At 42.4% G+C, this 22,852-nt stretch overlaps 1 protein-coding gene across 40 annotated transcripts in view; it reads right to left on the minus strand.

Annotated features, from left to right (window-relative positions):
* Positions 1-7,508: 7,508 nt before the first annotated feature.
* The window catches only part of RBFOX1 (RNA binding fox-1 homolog 1), a 754,257-nt gene continuing 738,913 nt past the window's right edge, over positions 7,509-22,852 (minus strand). For 21 of the 40 annotated variants that reach the window (XM_017533966.2, XM_037740311.1, XM_037740353.1 and 18 more), the window contains 2 exons: positions 11,752-11,827; positions 7,509-11,390 (listed from right to left, as the gene is read on the minus strand). In XM_017533966.2, coding sequence (XP_017389455.2) covers positions 11,243-11,390; positions 11,752-11,827 — 224 coding nt within the window. In that variant the 3' untranslated portion in view covers positions 7,509-11,242. The remainder of the gene's footprint in view (positions 11,391-11,751; positions 11,828-22,852) is intronic. The other 19 variants (XM_017534036.2, XM_017533909.2, XM_017534008.2 and 16 more) reach the window with 4 other exon arrangements.

Genomic DNA, 22,852 nt, shown 5'->3' on the forward strand with positions numbered 1-22,852 from the left:
TTTAAGACTGGGTTTTGCTCTGTTATCCAGGTTCGAGTGCAGTGGTGTGATCTCAGCTCACTGCAACCTGTGCCTCCTGGGCTAAAGTAATCCTCCCACCTCAGCCTCCTAAGTAGCTGAGACTATAGGCATACACTACCATGCGTAAGTAATTTTTTTGATATTTTTTTGTAGAGAGGTCTTGCTATGTTGTCTAGGTTAGTCTCAAACTCTTGGGCTCAGCTGATCCATGGGCCTCAGCGTCCCAAAGTGCTGAGATTACAGGTGTGAGCCACCAAGCCTGGCCTACCCTTTGCACTTTCCAGGCAGGATGGCCTCGAGGGACTGTACTGCTAAAAAATGACTTCTTGGGACCTTTTCATTCATAGCCAGTGAGATTAAAATCTCTCTCTTTAATAAACCGACCTCCAGACCCGGGAATCTGTTAATGCAATACCTGGCTGAGTTCTCAGCTGGCTGACAGTAAAGAGTGGGCCTTCTGGGAGAACGGAAGAGCCGTTGTTTCAGGAGGGAGACACTACTTGCTTAGCTACCTGCCGCCAGGAAGGAATGTAGATGCTATGCTCCCAAATTTCCAGCTGCTCAGGAGACAAATTCTATGAAATATCCCCATTTTCAAACATTGGAAGTTAACAAATATCTTTTAAATATCTATCCATATCCAATGACAGACTCTTAAGGGGCATTTAGTTGCCACAGCCACCAGGAGGGTGGATTCCATCCTATACCTTGGACTCAGTCTTAGCATCCTTGTGACTCATGTGGAGAGGCCAAAAATATTTACTTCCTTCCTAGCCCTGGTACCCAGGAATTTAGAGGTTGGGGCAGGGATACTGAAGAAAATGGCCATGGCCTACTGGGAAGTCTCGGGGATGAAATGTTACTTTTTATCCCAACCTTGCAGTTGCTAGCAGCCTCGGCTGGTCAATTCTCCTCCTCTATCCAAACCCTGAACATGGACCCGTGTGGATATGCACAGATGTTGTTCCGTTGGAGGAGAAGCCAGTATTTTTAAAACTCGCTAAATACTAAGTCCAATTTGTTTTGGAATATTGCCTGTCTGTTGTAGCATCAGGGATCTCTGATTGATCTTGACTTATCTGACCCTAGAATCTATTCTGTGGGGCAAAGGGCGGGTCTTGGTACCTATGAGTTTGTTATTGGCGTTGAGTATTCTGTTATGTTGCAAATCTATCTTAAAGTGACAAATCCCTGGCTGAAAAATACCTTGAGGCAAATGAGAGGAGAGGGGTATACGAATATTGACTGCACATCTTCCATCTCACCTTTGTCTGACAATCGGCTTTCAAAGTAATTATATTTCCTTCTATTTTACCAAGAAGGATGTGAGGGTTTAATGTGGTTAGACATCTTGGCTGAGAACCAAATGGTGGGGCTGAGGTTTACACATGGGGCAGAGTGGTGCTGATGCCTTCTGTTTCTCTGCGTTTGTGGATGCGAATTGCAGATACGCAAAGCACACGCAGTTCCCTAGGTGGCTGCGATGGAGTACACACAGATACCGAATCACCATTAAAATGTTCAACGATTGCTCTCCATAGGTGAGCAGCCTCCCTGGCTTTCCAAATTCAGCCTCACTTAACACTCTCCTGTGGCTATAGAATCTAGCGTCTTGCTTTGCAACATGGGTCTTTTTTTTTTCATTTTTCCTCCCAAATGGGGGGTGAGTAACTTTCTCAGACCCCAAACCCTCAGTGTTGCAGTCTTACTGAATCTTCATCAAAATTCAATGAGGCATTTCCCCAATCTGAAAACTGAGCCCGAGAGAGACTAAATTGCCAAAGTCACACAGCTGGGAAGAAGACGGAAGATAGCAGAGGTGGGATCTAAACTGAGACTGATCTAGAATATTTATTTATTTATTTATTTATACATACATACATACATACATACATAAGTACGTACGTACGTAAAAAGGATAAATGCTGGACATGGTGGCTCATGCCTATAATCCTAGCACTTTGGGAGACCAAGGTGGGAAGATCACTTGAGCTCAGGATTTCAAGATCAGCCTGGGCATCCTAGTGGGACATTGTATATAAAAAACAAAGAGGAAAAAGACCTCTAACCAATTCATTTTGCTGTCTGTTTTTCTACTCTTCCTGCCGCATGCCTAAAACTTTGACTTAATGAAAACAAATATCTATTGTCTATCAGCCTAGAGGAGTCAGTTTTGATTTTTGAGTGACAGAAAAAAGATTTTGGGAAAAGGAGGATTTTATTTTTCCACCATGCATGGCGTAATCATTTTGAATTTCAGTGTTTGTATGTTGCAGCTGACAAAGTTTTGTGGGCTTTTCCTTTTCTCATAAAACGTGTGCACTCCCCCTCTCCACCCACTTTTTGGGGTGAGAGAATAGATCTTTGGGAAAAAAGGGAAATGGTAGAAAGAACAATATATCATCTAGCCATGCAATTTAGGAAAATAAAAAAAGGGGAAAAAAGCAGCAAGCCAGTTATGCCGACAGCCCTGTCCAGCTGAGTGGCAGTTCTGTGGCTGCTGAAATCCTACTTACAGTAATGAATTTCAGTGCTGCTCGCCAGCCTAGGAGTGTTTAGGGGAGATAAAAGTCGAGCTGTGTGCTGTGCCTCTGACCTGGTTTTCAGTTCCAGACAACTTCCTGGTGTGGTTTCAGAAAGTTTGACTTTCCAGATGTGAGCACAGGGGCTTCGTTTTCTGGCTTGTAGTTTTATTGCTGTCTGCTTTAAGGCAGATTTTTGGAGTGGGTTGTGGAGGGTTTAACTTACTTTATATGGTTTGCTGGAGTCTGCATGCTGATGAGCTGCCAATTTGCATTCTGCAGCTTCGCTGCCGACACCTGCCCACAGCAGCACCATTACCCTACTTCCTGGGTCTCTGCTCTTCTATTTTCTACCTGCAACCATTATTTATTTAGTTATTTTTTTAGAGCCTGGGGAATTCTCTTGCTCTCGCTGTCTTTTTGCTTCATTCAAGCAATACACCATCTGTCTATTTCAGTCAGGGAGCTTGGATGTCAAAGTCACAGGCACCTGCACAAATTCATGAGGGATCATCATGGGAGTGGGAGTGTGTGCACCCTCAAAGGAAGACCCTGGGGCCCTCTTGATACCCCACCATCTAAACAAGTGCTTGCCAGGCAGCTGGTAAAAACAGACCTCTGAGTGCAGTGTGCAGGAAAGGGAAGAACAGTTTGGCTTTGGCTCCTAGCTCCAAGGCTGACACGCTTTGTTACGTGAGGCAAATTGCTTCCCTAGGCCGCTGCAAGGATTAAGTGCCAGGATATATACTAAGGGTTAAGCATGTAGCAACAGCTTTGGAGTTGAACAGTGATCATGACTCAGCTCCACCACTTAATAGCCATATGCCCCGGGTGTGTCCCCAGCCTTGCTCGAACTTCTGGTTCCTTAAGGGTAGACTGGCACAATAATTGGACTTACCTGGCCAGGTTGTGAGGATTAAGTTAATGGTAATAAGTCTCATTTGCTGACCAGTTACTCTTTCAGTATCTACGTGTAATGTAAGAATTGGCATGTGTATTTATGGTCTGATAATGTATATAATGTAGTTATGCTAACATACAAAAAGATTAAAAAGCAGTTGGTCTCTGCCTACATTTCTCATCTGTATAAAGTTGTATAGAATTCTATGTGTAAACATAGTATATAATGTGCATATGTACGTTAACTATATCTTTTAAGTCTGGTTCTGTTGCTTAAGCTGTAGTATAGTGGTGCAATTATGGCTCACTGCAACCCTGAATGCCCAGGCTTAAAAGATCCTCCTGCCTCTGCCTCCATGGTAGCTGGTATCACAGGTGTCCACCACATCTTGCTAATACTGTAATGTTTGGTAAAGACAGGGTCTCCCTATGTTGCCCCCACTGGTCTTGAAAACTCCTCCCGGGCTCCAGTAATCCTCCAGCCTCTGCCTGCCTCCCCAAAGTGCTGGGATTATAGGCATGAGCCACCACAGCTGCCAAAAATGTGTGCATTTGATCTTTAAAATAATTGAATACATAAAACATGGATACATATACATTACAGACATGTGATGAGAGAAAATGCTTTGTTAGGCTACGTGTTTTCTGTGTTTTAGTGCATCTCATCAGAACCCTTTAAGTTAATGGTGCAATTATTATGCCCAATTTATAGGTGAGGTAACTAAGATGTTAGGAGAGGTTGTAAATGCCTTCTGTATGAACTTACACACTCAGGTGTAAATACGTATCTAGAGATTATAGATTTTGTAGTAGCTTGCAATGTATTAAAAATGTTACCTATTTTCGATGCATGTTACAATACTTGGTCTTTTGGCAAAAAACTATTAGTTTTAAAAGAATCCTCTGTATTTTCACCATAATGCCACCCTGTCACTGAGAAAACATTACTCCTTGGATATAGTTGGCAAATTCCCATTTTGGGGAGGGATATCTGTGATCTGATCAGCTTTCACTATACAGGCTGCAGAGGCTTCACTTTGGGGCCTCCCCAGTCTTCCAGATGGGCAACCAGTGCACAGCATGTAAGACTAGGCCCTTGCAGGAGACTCTACAAAAGGACTAAGGTTAGGCCCCAGATCTGTGTCCCCTAAAACTGCAGATAGCAGCAGTGTGATGCCCTGGCTTTACCCATGAGTTAAAGGACTGTCGTGTGCTCTGAGAGGAACTGGGTCTTGGCCCAATATTAAGCATCAGGTTCAGTCCTGAGCAATTGTACAATTAACATTTTGGACCCTTCAGAAAAGACCATAGCTTTTGAGTTTACATACCAATCTCTAATATAGTCGTGTATACGCACATGTTTATTATGCGGGATAAATGGAAAATGACAAGAACTCCCTGCCCCCTAAAACAAAGCTTTGTAAGTTTTCCAGCAAACAGAATTTTCTCTGAGAATATTAGTTTCAGTCCTAGTCATTCATTGGTATAAACTTTTCTCATGACAACCTGTGATTGAGAATATGCTTTGATATATAGGAACATGCAGGTATGTGCTTGTGTATGTATACCCACAGCCCCCATTTACAAGTGCACACACATTTGTCAACTTTCCCAACATTGTGCAATACCTGCAGGAAGAAGCAAGCATGAACACAATCACACAGTTAGCTGGTTGTCTCAGATGGTGGTGTTTAACCGCAGGAGTGCTGCAAGCAAAACGGGGGTTTAGGAATTGGCTTTTTGAAGCTCACCAGGTTCTAAGAAAGTCTGTAGTGCATAGGTCAGACAGACATTGTCTTAGCAGTAAAATGCTCTTAGTATGTGTGCTCGTGTGTATGCATGGGAGAGTGACTGCTCATGAAAACTGTTTCCTTCAAAAACGGCTACTTCCAGGAAGTAGAAACAGGCTTCAGAAGACATACGTAATAAAAGTTGTCAGGACATTGAGTGGGAACCTAAGTTTGAGATAGCAGTCCAAAGTAATTGAATTTCATTTTTTAATATGGAGAAGGTTTTGCTGTTTAATACGTTGCTTTGAGAAATAGCTGGCTGGGTGCAATGGCTCATGCCTCTCATCCCAGCATTTCTGGAGGCTAAGGCAGGTGGATCACCTGAGGTCCAAGAGTTTGACAATCAGCCTGGCCAACATGGTGAAACCCCATCTCTACTAAAAATACAAAAACTAGCTGGGTGTGGTGGTGCATGCCTGTAATCCTAGCTACTTGGGAGGTTGAGACAGGAGAATCACTTGAACCAGGGAGGTGGAGGTTGCAGTGAGCCGAGATCATGCCACTGCACTCTACTCTTGGCGACAGAGAAAGACTTTGTCTCCCCACCCAAAAAAAAGTGGGATGAAGGAATGGCTACTTCTTGGGCGTTGTCCACAGAAGATAAATGCCAGCCTCTATTTGTGCGTGAAGCATATGCATGGCATATGGGATTCCTTCAGGCTTATTTTGTCACCTCTGCCCACAGTTTGTGGGGGAGGACAGTAGTGGGATGATAAGAATCTGCATCTACTGGCCAGGTCTCTTAAACTTGTTCTCTTCTGCCATCAGTCTTCTTTACATTTCACATAAAATTTATATTCTTATCTCTGTTTTGGATAAGAGCCTGTTTTTGGAAATTCTAACGTGTAAACTTTATCTGTCATCTCCTCTTACCCTCCTATTTAGTGCAGAAGGGCTAAGGTATAAACCAGTATTTTAGGAAACCATTATCTCCCTCCCACCACCTAGGATAAAGCTAGTGACTTGTTGTAATTAACATATTCGTACATACTGTGTAAGGAGAGCACAGGAGTCCCAAGTTTAACATCACTACTGCCACCATTGCCCTCAATAATGAAGTGGGCACAGACTTCAGGGTCAGACGGTTCTTTGCGTTGCACCCTCTTTGAACTCTTGCTAGATAAGACTTTGGGCAAATCATACAACCTATCGGATCCTTCCTGTCCTCATAAAATAAGGGTAACACTCCTATTAAGTGTCAATCGACAACAGGCAATACAAGTTGATTTATAACCTGCGTGGTCTTCATATGTAAGGAGTTTACAGAGAAGGGATGATTAAATATACTGAAATAAGATGATGTACGCTGTTAAGACACCCTGCAGTGTGGAAAAATGACTGGACAATAAACCCTCTGCAGGTGGCACACAGGGTTAAACTGCTCATGGATGAAGTTCTCATTGGTCAGATGATAACATGCCTTATCAATTAAGGATGCACATTCTGGAATCCTAGGGTGATCACTGGCTTGCTGTGTGACCTTGGAGAAATGAATCTGTGTCTCATTTGCTTCAACTGTGGATAACAGTGTACAATTTATGAGGTACTGCCGCAGTGTTTTACAGAGATGACTTTCTTCTCCCTAACAATATTAAGAGGTCAGTGCAATTATCCTGAGGTGCAGGTGAGGAAACTGAGCCACAGTGCTTTGGTTTAATTTGTCTTGGATTGCCGCCAGCAAGTGTAAGAATCAGAGTGTATACTCAATGTCTGTTTCCAGTATGCACATTAACAAAATCTTTCTTCCTAATTTGATAGGAATATGAAGATAAAATGAGACAGGATTAAGATACTAAGTAACTAAATGTGGTGGACAGTTCAGCCTTGATAAGATTTTTAAATGAAATAAGGAACACAAATTTTGGCTCCTAATGAGCACTCGATGTATGTGAACTCTAGCACTTACTGTATTTTTTCATCTTATCCAAGGTCTCCCAAAAAGGCATTAATAGCTGAACATATTTATTTGAAATGAATGATGTCTTGTTTTGTTTAAAATGGAAGACTGACATGTCCATGCTGAGAGATAGCTAAACTTCCTTGGGTGTTTCTTAAACAGAGTGAGTTCCAGTGACTTCTTTAGAAAAATGAGTGAGGGAGGGAAATATTTTGAACCACAAATCCAGGGTACTTGCAGGAGGCATCTGGTGGCTGCAGCAGCCTGCTGCTTACCACCCCACATCCCCGGCAGACCCAAGTACACTCAAACCTGTGGGTGACGAATCTACCCACTGAGAAAACCTATGGAAGCCAAAGAACTCAGAACACCAACTTGTACCTTTTCAGACTAAGCTTTTATTTTTTTGATATTACAAACCAGTTTTCTTTATTCACAAACCACTGTAAGTGATATAAACACTAATTTCTAAAGACAGATATACACATTTTCTGGGTTTGCAGATTGCGTGATGTGTGTGTTAAGAAGTCACTATATGCCACACGTAATATTAATTTTCCATAATTCATAATAGCAATAGTTATTTAGATAAATGAAAACATTCCAAATAAATACTGTTTAAAAAAAATCCAAAATGTTTGTTTACATCTGACATACATTTTAAAATGACTTATTGGCATCTTGGAGGAGTGCCTGGACAAAAGATTCTGCAACTTCAGTTGGCACCCACTTACTCTAAATGATTTTATTAAAACTACATACAGTCATGGGGGAAAAGTACAGCTCATTGATGAAAATCAAAACCGCAAATGAATTTTACTTTAACCAACACAGTAAGAATTCTATGTTTGATTCCAAACACAATACAAATTCTGGATTTTGAAATCTGAGGCATTTGGGAGAAATCATCTTATTCTCCATAGCCCCCTGCTCCTACTCTTTCTTCCCTCTGGAAGATGCCATAGTATTATATAACACATTTCATTTAAGAATGTCAACCAGGCACCCACTGCCATAACTGTTTTCCAGGTGGGGGAATGAGAATGTCTCAGTGATGCTATAAAACACCCCCTTGCCCCTCCCCTCCCCCACCCAAATAAGTCTGGTGAAAAGAACACTTGATACGCTTTTGGCTGATAAGCAGTTCCCCCCTCCCCCTTTTCTCTTTCCAAGATCACTATCTGTCTTAGATATCGAAGCTACAGAAACTTCGTTTTCAAATCTTGTGAAACTTTATTGATGGTTTAATATCCAACTGATCTTACGGCATGCACATAGGATGGCAAGAGAAAGCTGGATCACACTTTTTTTTTTTTTAAGTTTTGTTTGGTTTTGTTTTAAAGCAGAGTTGTTACAGCGGATTGGCAGGTTCACAGCGGTGAGTTGATAACTTACTGAAGTGCATGCCGCAGGGCCTGCACTATACACATGAGGACTTAACCTATGGCAGCAAAACTACTCAGGGACAGCCTGCTGCTGTTGTTTTTATTTAAATACAAAAACAGGAAGACCCGTGACAGATACCCCAACTTAGGTTAACTTGTAAACAGGACAACGTGGAAAGTTCAAACAGAAGTTACAGACAAACTGCAATTTTTCGGCTGTGTCTCTCTGGCCCTGCATCCTAGAAAGGTGGGGAGACTTTGTTTTTCTGGGATGAAGAGGGTGGATCTACATTTTTTGTTGTTGCTGCCTTTTGACAAGTGTCTTGGGCCTTGGAGACAGGACTGAAGAGATCATTTCTGAGACAATTCTTGGGCATGGGAAAGAGGTGGAAGGGCAGGATCTCACAGACTGAAAAATTGCAGATTGCTCACACAACGCAGTCACATTTCAAAAAGTACCAAGCTGATGAAAATACCATGATTATCTCTACTCAATGATTGCAATACTTGTAAAATGCTTCTATAAATCTGAATATGATTATCATGTAATTCCATAAAAATTATACGTCTGTCTCTAACAGTTGTTCTACTAGGCTAAAACTAAAGCTTCATAGACTGTTTCTAGAACTTAACAACTCCACTGCACAGATGTAAATTTTATACATTTTTTTTTTTTAACTGTTACAAAGAATTTAAGTTTTTATTACTTTCTCTTTTTGGAAAAAAAGAAAAAAATAGAAACAGTGCTTTTTATCACCTTTTTATTAATGTTATTTTTTCCCTCCCATAATATAAAAGTCAGCAATGATATCAATAATTTATTATACTGGAAGAAATATAAAAAGAATGCTTGTTGATGGCCTAACTAGCAGGTTTCTTTTTTTTTTTTTTCTTTTTTNTTTTCTTTTTTTGCCTAAATAGCGACTGGTTAAGAAGCTGAATACTGCTGGGTGGAATGGTTAAAGGGTGGGTTTGCACAGCTTCATTCAACTCGGATGCACAAGTGCTACCAGAAGCACCCCCTTAACAACATAACCTTTGGCTTGAACTGGCAATGAGTAACTTAGAACCGTTGATAAATGATTGTTGGTGCAGTGGGTCGTTTAGATTCATCAGTTACATTTATTATTATTATTATTTGTCTTTTAGCCAAACCCAAGTTCCAATCCCCTAAGCCCCTCCCAGCCTCCCCTGTCACAAAATAAGATAATGCAGATGCAGAAAAGAATGACAACTGTAGTCACTTACACTCTTCCCAAACAGCTGATAGCCCCAGTAGCTTAATATTCAGCATATATAATTCATTTACATAATATAGCACTCTGGATATGGCCCTAAACCAGTTTTTATTCATATCTAGCATCTGTCTAGATCAACCACAAAAACTCCTACAGCCAGCAACCAAAACTACGGAACCTTCAGAAATTAAAGACCCACAATATTAAAATACACAGAACAAAATATCTGAGGTATAAGATAAAAAATGTAATTTTTTTCCTTTTTACTTTTATTTTTTTTTTTAGAGTTGCTAAAATGATGCACTACTGCATGTATTGCAATACTCAGGCCTCGGAAAGCTTCCTTTCTCCCCACCTTGGAAGGTTTTTATGGTTTTGTCATTTAGTATGGAGCAAAACGGTTGTATCCCCCTCGGTATATACTAGCCTGCAATGAAGAAAGAACGAGACCCACATCATCAGCATGGCTCCTAGTCTTGGCATCAGTCAAAGGTGCAAAAGCATTCTGAAACAAAGCAATTTGAGGGGTGTGTTTTTTACATTTTCCTTTTGCAACATGTGGATCATCAAAAAGACTAATGTGAAAAATACACTCAAAACCAACCGAAATTGAGGCACCCCCTACCCATCCCAGGTCATTCTTGGAGAACTAAAGATAGGGCCATTCCTGACCTTCCTCAATAGCTCCAAATTCTTTCAGCCAGTCCTCTTTGCTAAAAGGACTCTGTCATAAGCTGGACAGCTGAAGGATTTTCACTGTCTCTCTTTGTTTTTATTTTTCTTGGACTGAGTACGCTTTCCCCGAGGGAACAGAATTATCTACACTTGAGGTTGAATTTAGACAACTTACTGAATGAAAGTAATCCAACTCTCCTTTCCAACACATTCCTCAAGTGGACTAGGTGTTGAAGCAGAGTTGTTAAATGCAGGATTGGGATGAAAATCTCAATCTACTTCTTGACTTGGCTCTGCAAGCTGTATGGAATCTGATCTTGAGAAGGGAGTTGTACAGATGAATTGCTTGATGTAATTAAGTTTGTGCAAAACAATGTTTCGAAATCAAGGCTGAATTTCTATGACCCAGCTTCAGTGAACTGTCTGGCCATGGCTTTAATGGCTACAAGGTGGCACTTAACAATTTCCTTTGTCTAAAAGTATTGGCAATTCAAATGAATGCCTATGGGGATTCATTTTTAGGATAAGGACTGATGTTCTTGATCCAAGCAGAAAACTGCATGCCAAAGCTTTGTAATGATTGCATATGCTCTCACATGATGGGCACGCCTTACTGTACTCAAGACTTTTGGTGCATAGAAGTTTGAACAAGTACAGGCAAATTCACCCCACCCTTACCTCCCATGTTTTACCCTCCCCCCACCCCCTCCCCAAACAAAAACCCAGACCTGCCCCGAAACAAAAGACAACCCCCAAACCCAGCTGATTCCTTCTACTTTCCTATGTACTAGGTACACAAAGTGTGCCCCTCTGTCTATTTTCTTTCCTGGGCGACTATGACTTTAAACATGAATTGTAATAGGGGAGGAGAGGCAGTCAGATTCTCAGCTGCCTGACAGCAGAGGCCTGGAAGTGTGCAGCTTAGCTCCTCTGAAGTCTGTGCTGGGGCTGGAACCTTGGGGCTATGTGAATGAGCAGCAAGGGAGGAAAAAAAAAAGAAAAAAAAAGTTCTGCATTGACACTGCATTCTGTTAGTGATGGATTTAATTATCAAAATGACTAATTATTCCATTAAGGTAAGTGCTCTGCTAGGTGAGACTTGCAAAATTAGAAATATAATAACTTACATGCACTACATTGCCAAGAAATTAAGACATTTATCAAGTTTACTGGGAGGATTAATGTGGCATTTTAGCTGCTGTTAGCACAAGAGACAAATTCAATTAAGGGGAAGTGAGAGGAAGTCAACCCATACTGAGGTCCCAGCTGGGGGAAGGGAAGGGAGGCAGGAAGATGTGAGGACAAGGAGAAACTGCTACTCACCATGGCACCAACGCCGTAGGTGGCGGCTGGAGCAAGTGCGTGGTGGTAGGGGTCGGCAGCATAAACTCGTCCGTAACTGAAAGGAAAATAGAGGTGAAGATTGATCCATAGGATGCAATTACAAAACAATAACAATCACAAAATCCAAAATACCGAGACAGTATGGAGGGGCCCTACTCATCTTGGAATAAGAAACATACTCTACTCTGTCATGTAACATAACAAAAGTTCATCTGTGCACAGTGCGTTTTTTTGTGCATTTCACATGGCTGATAATGCTATGCTTAACAGATACATACATATATGCACATATACACACGTACACATATTCCCTGCCTCCCCCCATAATACCGTTTCTACACTGCTCAAGTAGCTGCCTTAGAGATTGAGGTAGGCAAGAAAGAAATGACCAGAAAAAGTGTTAAGCCCGGCACACACAGAGGGTATGATAATCCTCGAGAAGACTGCCTTTTTCTCTTGATTTCGTTGGCACCATTCAAGTGAAATAGGGTGAATCAGAAAGGGTGAAGTGACCTGTCTGTGAAATTAGTGTCTTCGAGTGGAAATGAACAAGCATATTTGAATGGAAGCACCCTTGAAGGGTCTGTGGGACTCCCATTCCCACTCAATCTGACTGATTTGGTTTTGATCCTATCATTCCAGAACTTGTCTCTCATTCATCAATGACCAGGTTCTGGGATTCTGGGAAGGGAGAGGCATTTGACATAACCAATCTTTTTTTTTTGAGATGGAGTCTAGCTCTGTTGCCTAGGCTGGAGTACAGCGGCATAATCTTGGCTTGCTGCAACCTCTATATCCCAGACAGAAGCAATTCTCCCGTCTGAGCTTCCCGAGTAGCTGGGATTACAGGCACAAGCCTCCACACGCAGCTAATTTTTTAATAATGTAGTAGAGACAGTGTTTCACCATGTTGTCCAGGCTGGTTTCAAACTCCTGACCTTAGGCAATCCACCCTCCTCAGCCTCCCAGAGTGCCAGAATTACAGGCGTGAGCCACCAAGCTCAGCCGACACAACAAATCTTAATGACATTTACTCATCTTTGCGTTTTTCTGCCTCTACCATCCCACTCCCTCCACTGTCATGGCTTCTGGAATAGGCTTTAGAATAAAAATGGGAACAGGATAGAAACCAAACATACTGAATGCGAAATATCTGGAAGTGAACATCTTTTTTTAAAAAAAGGACTCGGATGTGAAGTCATTTGCTCAAGGTCCCATAACTAGACAGAGCTGATCCTTGAGTATGTGTTTTTGTTATGTTGCCCAGGCTGGTCTTGAAACTCCAGGGTTCAAATAATCCATCCGCCTCAGCCTCCAAAAGTGTTAAGACTACAGGCGTGAGCCAACTGCATGCAGCCTGATCCTTGAATCTCTTAGGGCAACTTGCATGCTTGTCCACAGCATCCTGTGCCATACTTGTTTGCCCTGACAGATACTTTTCTGGAGATACTTTGGTCCTAGTTTACTGTGCGAAGCTGAGGTCCTTCCCTGAAAGCTGATCCTGAAATAGAGATTCCTATGTAAGTGACTTATCGAATAGGGTGCCCTCAAGAGGAAGAGAAGGGAAAGCAGGTCAGAGCAAAGAGGGGAAAAAAAAGGCAAGATCTGAGCTGAAGAAAAGCTTCTACCTGATCCTGAGTTTCCTGCTAGAGTGGGTTCCACCTGGAGGCAAGTGGGTTGGCTCTTTAATGCCCACATAAGTTAAACATTAGATGTGGGCTTTCCTGAGTGGTGAGTGATAGACCACTGAGCTAAAGTGGCTTCCTCCCACATGAGGCCAATTTGCTGGAGAAAGGAGAGGATGTATTGTTAGCAACCAACACTCACAGCAGCTCGATGAATGCATCAGCCACTCAATGGGATCTACATGGTATTTTGATTCTTTGACCGATGTTTTGAAGGAACAAGGCTGGAAGAAATGGTTCGTCTGCATTATCAACCTTAAGCTCATCTCTCATCCTTTACAGTCCAATTTGTATGTGCTTTCCCCTCTCCCTTCCTGTTTTCCCCCATTTTCCTTACAGCCTTTCTTATAGTTGGTAGATAAGCATATATTTGATTTCTGTCATTTGACCCTTCACACTGTGGAGTCTGGGAAGGTCAGGAAAGTTGCATGGAGGACCTTCTCACTCAGACTCCAAAGTATACCTCAGGTAGAAAAAACAATTGATTATACTAGGGTTGCACTGGGCATGTTCCAACTCCCAAGCCCATCTGCCTGAGTGAAAATAGTCTAGATGAGGCTTTTCGGTGTGAACACTGATCCTCCAACAATGACTTGAAGAGACGTCTCTCTTCTGGGGTGAATCTGTCAGTGAAACTAACAGACGGCTCCCTCTTGCCTTTCGTTCATTTGGAGACACCCTTCAGTCCTTCTGCTGATCAAAAAATTGTTTTTAATCAAAGATCATCCTTCTCTCTGGGAGGAAAAGCAGGTATAGGTCCAAGGGTAAAAGATGTGTTAAGAATGATAGTTTTTGAAGAAGTAATATATTCATGGAGGTCACTCCTGAGACCTGGACCTCTACCCACTTAACTTAGAAGTACATAGTAACAGGGGTCAAAGGAAACGATATGTAACTTTGGCACTGGTCTTTACTTCATGAGACAAAGTCTGATTGGTCCAGAGAAAAGGGTGTTAATAGGGTTGTTTTCAAGGTACTTTAATTTGGCAAAACTGTTTCGTAAATAGGATATAAACTGCAAAGGCAAACTAAAATACTTCACTTTGTTAAGTGATGTTACGGCATGGTGTTCCTTCAAAACAAATGTGAAAAGATGCAGATGGTTCATTTAAAAATTGGGGAAATGGTTTTACTGTGGCAGTAATTTCCTCTTTTGGGGAGACACTATCTTGGCAGTTCGAATGTATTTAGTACAAGTGTAGCTCCCACCTTTTCCTACTGCATACTTTAATGGTAGATTCTTTAACACTGGGCATGGTTTCAACCTTGTGGAAAACCCAAGGTAACAATTTGGCAGTATTCTCTTCGAAGGCAGAAGAAAAATAGAGCAGCACTGAACTATTCCTCAAAAATGAGCAGGCTTCTTTTCTCCTCAGGGTGACCTCTACCTTCAGAATCCAGTGGTTTTATTATGATTAATAAATTTCATTTCCACAGAGGAAAAGACACCATGTCAGCTCAAACTGAAAGCAAGGAGGCTTCTTTTCAAATGCTAATTTCTAAACACGCCCTCGTGTGACACTACAATTTAGACACAAGGTTATTAGGGAAGATGTGGACTTGAGTGCTGTGTTTGCAGCAGATATGCCAAGCACGTCAGCAATCTGATGTCCTCAGAGCTGGCTACGCACAGCCCCAGGGAGAGAGTGAGCAGCAATACCCAGGACCCGTGCAGGAATGATGGGAAGATGGCTTACGGTCGCCACGTTAGGACATGACCGGCAATATGATCCACACACCATGCATCCCTGGCCAAAGTGGGCAGTAGTGCAGTCAGATCATGATGATCTCCATGTCTCCACATTCCATCCATCAGTAATTTCAGAAGAAACCTTAAATGTGTCCACTTCACTCCATGCACAGGAAGACTACGTTACTAGAAACGACTAGTAGTTAATCAAAACCAACCCAACAGCAGCCTAAATTCTTGTCTCTTTTGTTCAACTCTTGCTCTTTCAAACCAGCAGCCATTTACAAGTATCAAGTCTTTCAAGTCTGTGCATCCATCTACCCACTTAAATATAAATCTGTATACATCTAATCCTATCACTCCCTGCTTAAAGCCCTCCAATGGTTTTCCACTGATGCTAGAATAAAATGCAAGCTTGCAGAAGCTGTCTCTGCCTCTCTTTCAGTCTTCAATTCCTTTCCTTGGTTACTATGCTCCAGGTACACAGGCTTTCTTAATCATTCCTGCACACATGCATATCCATTCTCTGCTCAGTCTTGGCACTTGTTTGCCCTCCACCTCGATTTCTTTCATCTTATGTTTCAAATCAAATGTCTCCTCCCTAGAGACGAAGAGATACTTCCTTTTTGAGACAGTCTCACTCTGTCGCCCAGGCTGGAGTGCAGTGGCACGATCTCAGCTTGCTCCGCCTCCCAGGTTCAAGTGACTGTTCTGCCTCGGTCTCCCCAGTATCTGGGATTACAGGTGCCCACCACCATGCCTGACTAATTTTTGTCTTTTTGGTAGAGACAGGGTTTCACCATGTTGGCCAGGCTGGTCTCAAACTCCTAATTTCAAGTGATCTGCCTGCTTCAGCCTCCCAAAGTGCTGAGATTACAGGCATGAGTCATCACACCTGGTCTGACTGCCCTTTTTTCTGAGGGCATTTTTCAACTTAATCCCTACCCCTTCATGTCCTATTGCAACTCTAATAATCCAATTTCCCAGTCCACCTGATCATTTACCTTTTACCTTCCTGGAATGAGAGCCCCATGGAGGCTGGAGCAGTGTCTATTTTGTCTGTCTTTCCATCCTCAGTGCCAAGCACCAACCCTGCCACAGTGCAGGTAGAGAGGGGCCAGCCAATGGCACTGCAGGAGAGAAGGCAGCAAGACGAAGGAGTAAAGAGAGAAATGGAGCCTGGAAAGACACTCATGTCCAGCATTACAATTCCATTAGTAGATTCTATCAGCAGAAAGATTCTTTCAGCTATGCTCTTTAAAGATTCTGGGTCAGCTGCTCGCAGATACATTCAGAATCCTCCAAGACACTCAGAAGAAAAGTTTCTGGGGACTCTAGAAATAGTGTATAATTTTTACATCGCTTCTGAGAGTTTGCTAAACACTGGCCAAGTTGCCATAAAACTCATCAAAACCCTTAAGGGAAAAACTAAAAGGCACAAAAGAGAACTGCTTTCCTGGTTAACTCCCCATAGCTTGCAACCATCATGAGATGTCATCTTTTTGACCTTCAGCGACAAGTTAAAACTGGGAAACAACCTGAGGACCTAGGGAGAGCCAGGACTTGGGAAAAGAAGACCGAAGTTTGGGTTCTGCTTTTACGATGTCCTTGCTTTCATGACTTGGACAGAGCGTGCTGTCTCTGAGCCTCATCTTCCTCATACGTAAAGTGGTAGTTTTCTCTCTGAGCCCTACCTAATTCAGGATGCATTCAAGAAAACCAATAAATTTTCAGCCATCTACAGATAAAGGAGATTATGATACAGCTTTTTTATATGGTACTTCACAAACCAATCTCTCCCTCCCTGCCCAGACTTTTGGTCTGCAGAGGCAAATGAAAGTTCCTGTTCTAATATAATCACTTGCAGCTCTAGGAATCAAATTACAGATGCTTTTGGAGTCAAGATCTATCTAATTTATGAGTTACAGATGTAGTTTAAATGGATACACTTGAACTTAAGGTCATATTGGAGCAAAATAAGTATGTACCCTGTTGAATGGGAATATGAACCCATGTTTGTTTAAGTGCTTTATCAACTCTATTGAGACATGTTAGTAAGAAGTACTGTGTATATCTAAGTCTAGTTTTAACAGCTGTACACTAACGAATGCAATGGGCCCATGTCGGCACTCCACCCAAGGGTTTTAACACAGTTTTCTTACAGAGCCACAGTAAGAACACTGTAATTAATTTCACTGTATTTTGCTCCCTATTTTGATGAAGTGCTTTATGCTCTAAAAACTTTTATTCTTGCATTGGTACCATCTCTCCATGCTTCCCATCTGAGAAAATAGCTGGGGGAATCCCTGTGGAGCAGAAAGCTGAGTGAAATCTGCTCAGTTCACAAGGTAGCAAAGATACCCTAAACAGACCAACTGCAGCAAGAAAGTGCATGGCCTTGTGCCCTTCCCAACACAGAGTAGGGCTGCAGAGTATCCGCTGAAAATGGCATGCCTCACCAGGGATCAATGAATGGCCCGGGTCTCTGCAATGCAATTAGGGGCTACAGTGTTTCCTCATTATATTATGTCTAAGATACAGTCTGTGAAGTATTTGGGAAAAACGAATCCATGGAAGTCACGCATCGACCACACAGCATAACAACAGGGCACCAACCATGGTTCAGTGGTTCTAAAAGCATGCTCTTTGGGGAGTCATGGTCTAGCTAAAGGGATGCTCTTTCACTTGCCTGTATAGGGTCAAATAAGATCTGAGCCTCAAGAAGGCCCAGTGAGTAGTTCTGATGTCCTCCTCCCTGGGTGGGGTGGTATGGGGCACTGGGTAAGAAAGGGATCATCAGAAGGTCTCTCTTCCTGGGTTCAGGCTGATTCTCATCCCACCTGGATATTCATCCTATTTCATTGCCCTCCTTTTTGGGGTTGGAAGACTTTCCAAATGGAAAACCAATGACATGTTGAAGACAATCCTGTGGTTTGCATTGTTGCTGGTATCATTACTTGTAGGGTTGTTGCTTTTCCCCTGTCCAAAGGAACTGCATCTAGAACACACATTCCAGAGCAAGTGTTCTGTGGTTGGACAAAGTGTTTGCTTTCAGCAATTCTCAGGGGCTGGAAAGGAGTCACAGCCAGTATCGACCAGGAAAGGAAAGAACAAGACCAGAGGGGAGGATACATGGCTTCTGAGTTCTTCAGCACTGCACCAGCTATTGATTTACTTCCTTCCCTCATCCAGCTACAAATCAGTCCATTGTCAATCACTCAGGGTTACGGGCATTTGTTTTCCAACTCAACCATCTTGTACTCATCACTAAATGAAAATACAGCAAAACAGAATAAGATCTTACAGTCCTACTGAAAGAGGCTGAAGGTTTTTGACAAATTCATTGTCAATTCTACAACTGAAGAACTGACAGGTCCCCTCACCCTGTGGGGATTCTGTGGGGTCAGAATGGAGACAAAAGCTCTCACTTCAAAAGATAAAGAAATGTAGCCCAGAACATGGGACCCCACCGAAGGTCTGCCAAATTCCTAACTTAGGATGTCTGGGTATATCTCTGAAATGTATGATCAGCCTCTTACCGTCATGCTAATAAACATTCACCAGACAACCAAAATCTCCATTTTCAAATCTCAGAATCCTACAACTTTTAGGTTTTCAGGGCTGGCCTACTCCCAGTGTGCATCCATTTGAAAAGATAGTGGGGTAATAATGGCCAAGATTTGGGGTTAACCTTCCAGGAGAGAGTCATTCAAGGAAAGGACACATACATGGAGAGAAAAGTGCCAACCAGCCCTCCTCTTCCCCACAGAAAAATCTCAGAGGGTTTCTAGAACCTTAAACCACACATCCCAGTTTGCTGCAATATGGAAAAACTCTCCTGAAAGAATTAAGATAACTACTTGGATGTGATAGAAAATTCAGAAAGCAATGGTTCATCTAGGAAGTGCTCCTGTTCACTTTCACTCTACAAGTGTCAACCGAGTTCTGAACTTAAGATCTGTGGGTCAGTTAGTGAACTTGGTGAATGTGTTCATGAGGGAGATACTCCTCTGTGGTTACTGTAACCTTCTCCTCCTAGTTTTAATTGGAGCATTTATTGGCCGTGGGGGTGACCAAGCCCTCTTATCCTCAAAGCTTCTCACAATACTTTACACTAAAAATCTAGAACAGCAGTCCCCAGTCTTCTTTGGCACCAAGGACCAGTTTTGTGGAAGACAGTTTTTCCACAGACCAGGGAGGCGGGGAATAGTTTCAGGATAAAACTGTTCCACTTCAGATCATCAGGCATTAGATTCTCACAGGGGGTGTGCAACCTAGATCCTTCACATGCACCGTTCACAATAGGCTTCATGTTCCCATGAGCATCTGAAGCTTCCACTGATTTGACAGGAGGTGGAGCTCAGGCAGTTAGGTCTGTGAGTGATGGGGAGCAGCTGCAGATACAGGTGAAGTGTGGCTCGCTCACTGCTTACCTCCTGCTGTGTGTCCAGCTGGGGACCCCTGACCTAGAAGATGAATAAAAATGTAGCAAAATCTCCAAAGATGATCCAAGTAGAAGTGGAAGAAATGCTCCAAGATAAACAACATGGAGTCATGTCTACTTGGCTCTGACATCTGAGTTTCCTTGCTGCTAACTTCCTTAGCTTGACTTTAAAGTGCTTATCTTCAGAAATCACACACAACATTTTTCAGCCTTGCATTTTCCCTGCCTCCCCGAGAAGCTGGAGGGAAAGCATCTGAGCTCTTCAGGACCCTACATGGGAAGCTACAGAACTCACTTTTGCCCACGGATACCTGTCATACACAGAACTGTGCCTACACAAATCCAACACCATGACATCTAAAACTCAGACCATTTACCCCTAGCAAATCAGATTACATCATTCTTTCTCTCCCCAACCAATGCAGTTCGAAACCTCTTCCTATTCTGAATCCCAACGGATTTGAGGGAAAGCAGAACAGCAGTCACTCTTGAGTAGAGAAGACACAGTGAGCTCCACTATTGGGGATGAAATTCTCTTACCGTAGACTGCTACCTCTAATACAGGAGCCACAGGCACATTCTCTGTAATGCAGAGCTCAAGGCCATCCTTCTCTTAGAAGTTCCGTTTCCCCTTTCTGGGTCTACTCCTGCTCTACCAAAGTCACTAAGAATTTGTACTGTGCTTTAAAATCACCATGGAATCCCAGCTACAGTTTACCCCACATGAGGGATAATAAATTGTATCCCTCACGAGATCTTTAATAAGGGTTGAATGGCAGCCAGGGTTTCCTCAGGGTCAGAATTTCTAGGTCAAACCCCAGCTCTTTTACATCTTGCTAAGTTATCTCAAAGTTCTTCTGAGTTGGTTGAGTCATCTATAGATGGAGATGGTGATGGTGCATCTGATTGTACAAGGCTGTAGTGAGGGTGAGAGGAGGGGTTACTGGTCACCAGCTAGTTAGGAACCAAACAAGTATCAGTTATGAAGATGGAGAAGATTACAGCTGTTGCCTCTTGTCTATTTTGTGTGGGATCAGTGAGCCTCTCAGTGAAACCCCTGAGGTACATGTGTCAGTGCTACCCCTGAATTTGGTTGATGATTCAAAGCCTTAGGTACTGGCATCTCCCATCCTCAAAGCAAGCTGATCAAAGATTGAGACACAACAAGCAGGGTGAGAAGTAGGGAGGTTCTGGCCCTGAGCCCCAAGGAATGTACCTCTACAGCACCAACACACACGCCCCTCACCAGAAGGCAACATTAAAATACAAGACCAAGACACACTGACAACGTCCAGATTATCTGTCACTACATTTTAACTCCTGGTGAATATCCCTCACCTCCAAATTAATGGCTATTAGGGACACACAAACTCTTTCAATATTCATTTGTGACAAATGAAAAATGTGGTTCTAAAACGGAATGGATAGAAATAGAATGAAAGCCACAAATGTAAGACACACGTCATTTTGAATTTTACAGTAAGCATTTTCAAAAGTAAACAGGTGAACTAATTATTTTCTCCATTATATTCAAACTGTCATAACTACAACGTGTAACTCACAACTGATAAATTTTACATAATTTTTGTACTGAGTTTTGAAAATCCAACATGCATTTTTTACTTACAACTCATCCTGGTGTGGACTGGCCAGATTTCAAGGGCTCCACAGCCACATGTGAACGCTACTTTAGCAAATACTATTATGTGCTCTTTTTACCATTGAAATAAAAACGTTGGCTGGGCACATGGGCTTATGCCTGTAGTCATAGCACTTTGGAAGGCCAAAGGGGCAGGTTGGTTGAGTCCAGGAGTTTGAGATCAGCTTGGACGATAGAGCAAGACCTAATTTCTTCAAAACATTAAGATCTTAGCTGGGTGTGGTAGCACATGCCTGTAGTCCCACCTACTAGGGAGGCTGAAGTGGGAGGACTGCTTGATCCCAGGAGGTTGAGGCTACAGTAAGCTAAGATCAGGCTATTGCACTGAACTCCAGCCTGGATGACAGAGTGAGACCCTGTCTCAAAAAGAGAAAAGGTTCCTGATTGATCAATTAGTGTATCCCAAGGTGTAAGGTCTCTTCTATTAGAATTATCTGGGGCAACTTATTAGAATGCAGATTTCCAGGCTCCGTCTCCAGATCTATGGATCAGAATCCCAGGGGCAGGGGAAGAAGAAGACACAACGGGCTGTGCATTTGTAACGGGTTCTCCAGGTGACTTTCATGCCTTCTTCTAAAATCTGATAACCACTGTTCCATTTTTTAAAAAAATTCTGCGCCAATACGGCACTTTCCCACTTAAGCTATTTCAGACTACCTAGATATCTTTAATATTCACAAATTGAATGAACACTTTATTTTTATAGGGTATTGTTATTGCATGTAGCAAGCCTGAGACTGTTTCATATACAGAAGGTTCTCACTAAGTATTTTTCCCAAGTTCCTTTGCTTATATGCCCCCTTAGCTCCCTGTACTTCCCCTGTTATAATACATACCACACTTTATTGGAAACAGACCAATTAGCCACAAATCAATTTACTGCATGACAACTTTGCTGAATAATCAAATCGCTAAAATTTAGGAAAGACAATTAGATGAGACTTGCTGAAGGATCAATTAGAGGAATGGCCAATTTGGAAACTACTTCTAAATATTAAATACTGCCTAAAGTTTTAATGCAGCTGCCAGGATGTGGAGGTAGAGAAGTGGGAATAGCAGAAAGAGGCTGGTGACACCCCCTGTACCCCAGAACTTGCTAAATACTGCTTTTAATTGGTAACCGGGATAACAATGTGTCCCACAGGGGACGGTTTGAACAGCTTTTGCAGATATGTTCATTTGGCCAAGGCTTTTTTGTTTTTTTGCAGATTCCTACTCTAACCCCACATGGCCATGTCCCATGCTCATCAAAAACTGAGATGAAAATGTGTCCCCAGATTTACTTTTCGTGGGGAGTCCTGGCATGGTGGAGGGGACATATGTTTCTGTTAGTGCGTCCCAGCCTCCACTTGCACCCCCATACACACACACGTACCCTGGAAAGTGAGGGGATAGCTGGGAGCTTTCCACTTGGACTCTGTGGCTAAAACAACTTTGAACCTGTCTGGTAATTTTCAGGGACTAGGATATTGTTAACTGATTTTCAGCCACTAACTTTCAGCAAAAAAAGATGTCTGATGAATTAACCTAGAACACATTTGGCCTGTTTAACCCTCTGTCTTCCTTAATACACAACGTGTTTCCTGATCTGACATCTGCTG

Source organism: Cebus imitator, unplaced genomic scaffold (assembly GCF_001604975.1).
Source record: "Cebus imitator isolate Cc_AM_T3 unplaced genomic scaffold, Cebus_imitator-1.0 Scaffold4, whole genome shotgun sequence".
In the NCBI taxonomy this organism is placed as follows: Eukaryota; Metazoa; Chordata; class Mammalia; order Primates; family Cebidae; genus Cebus; species Cebus imitator.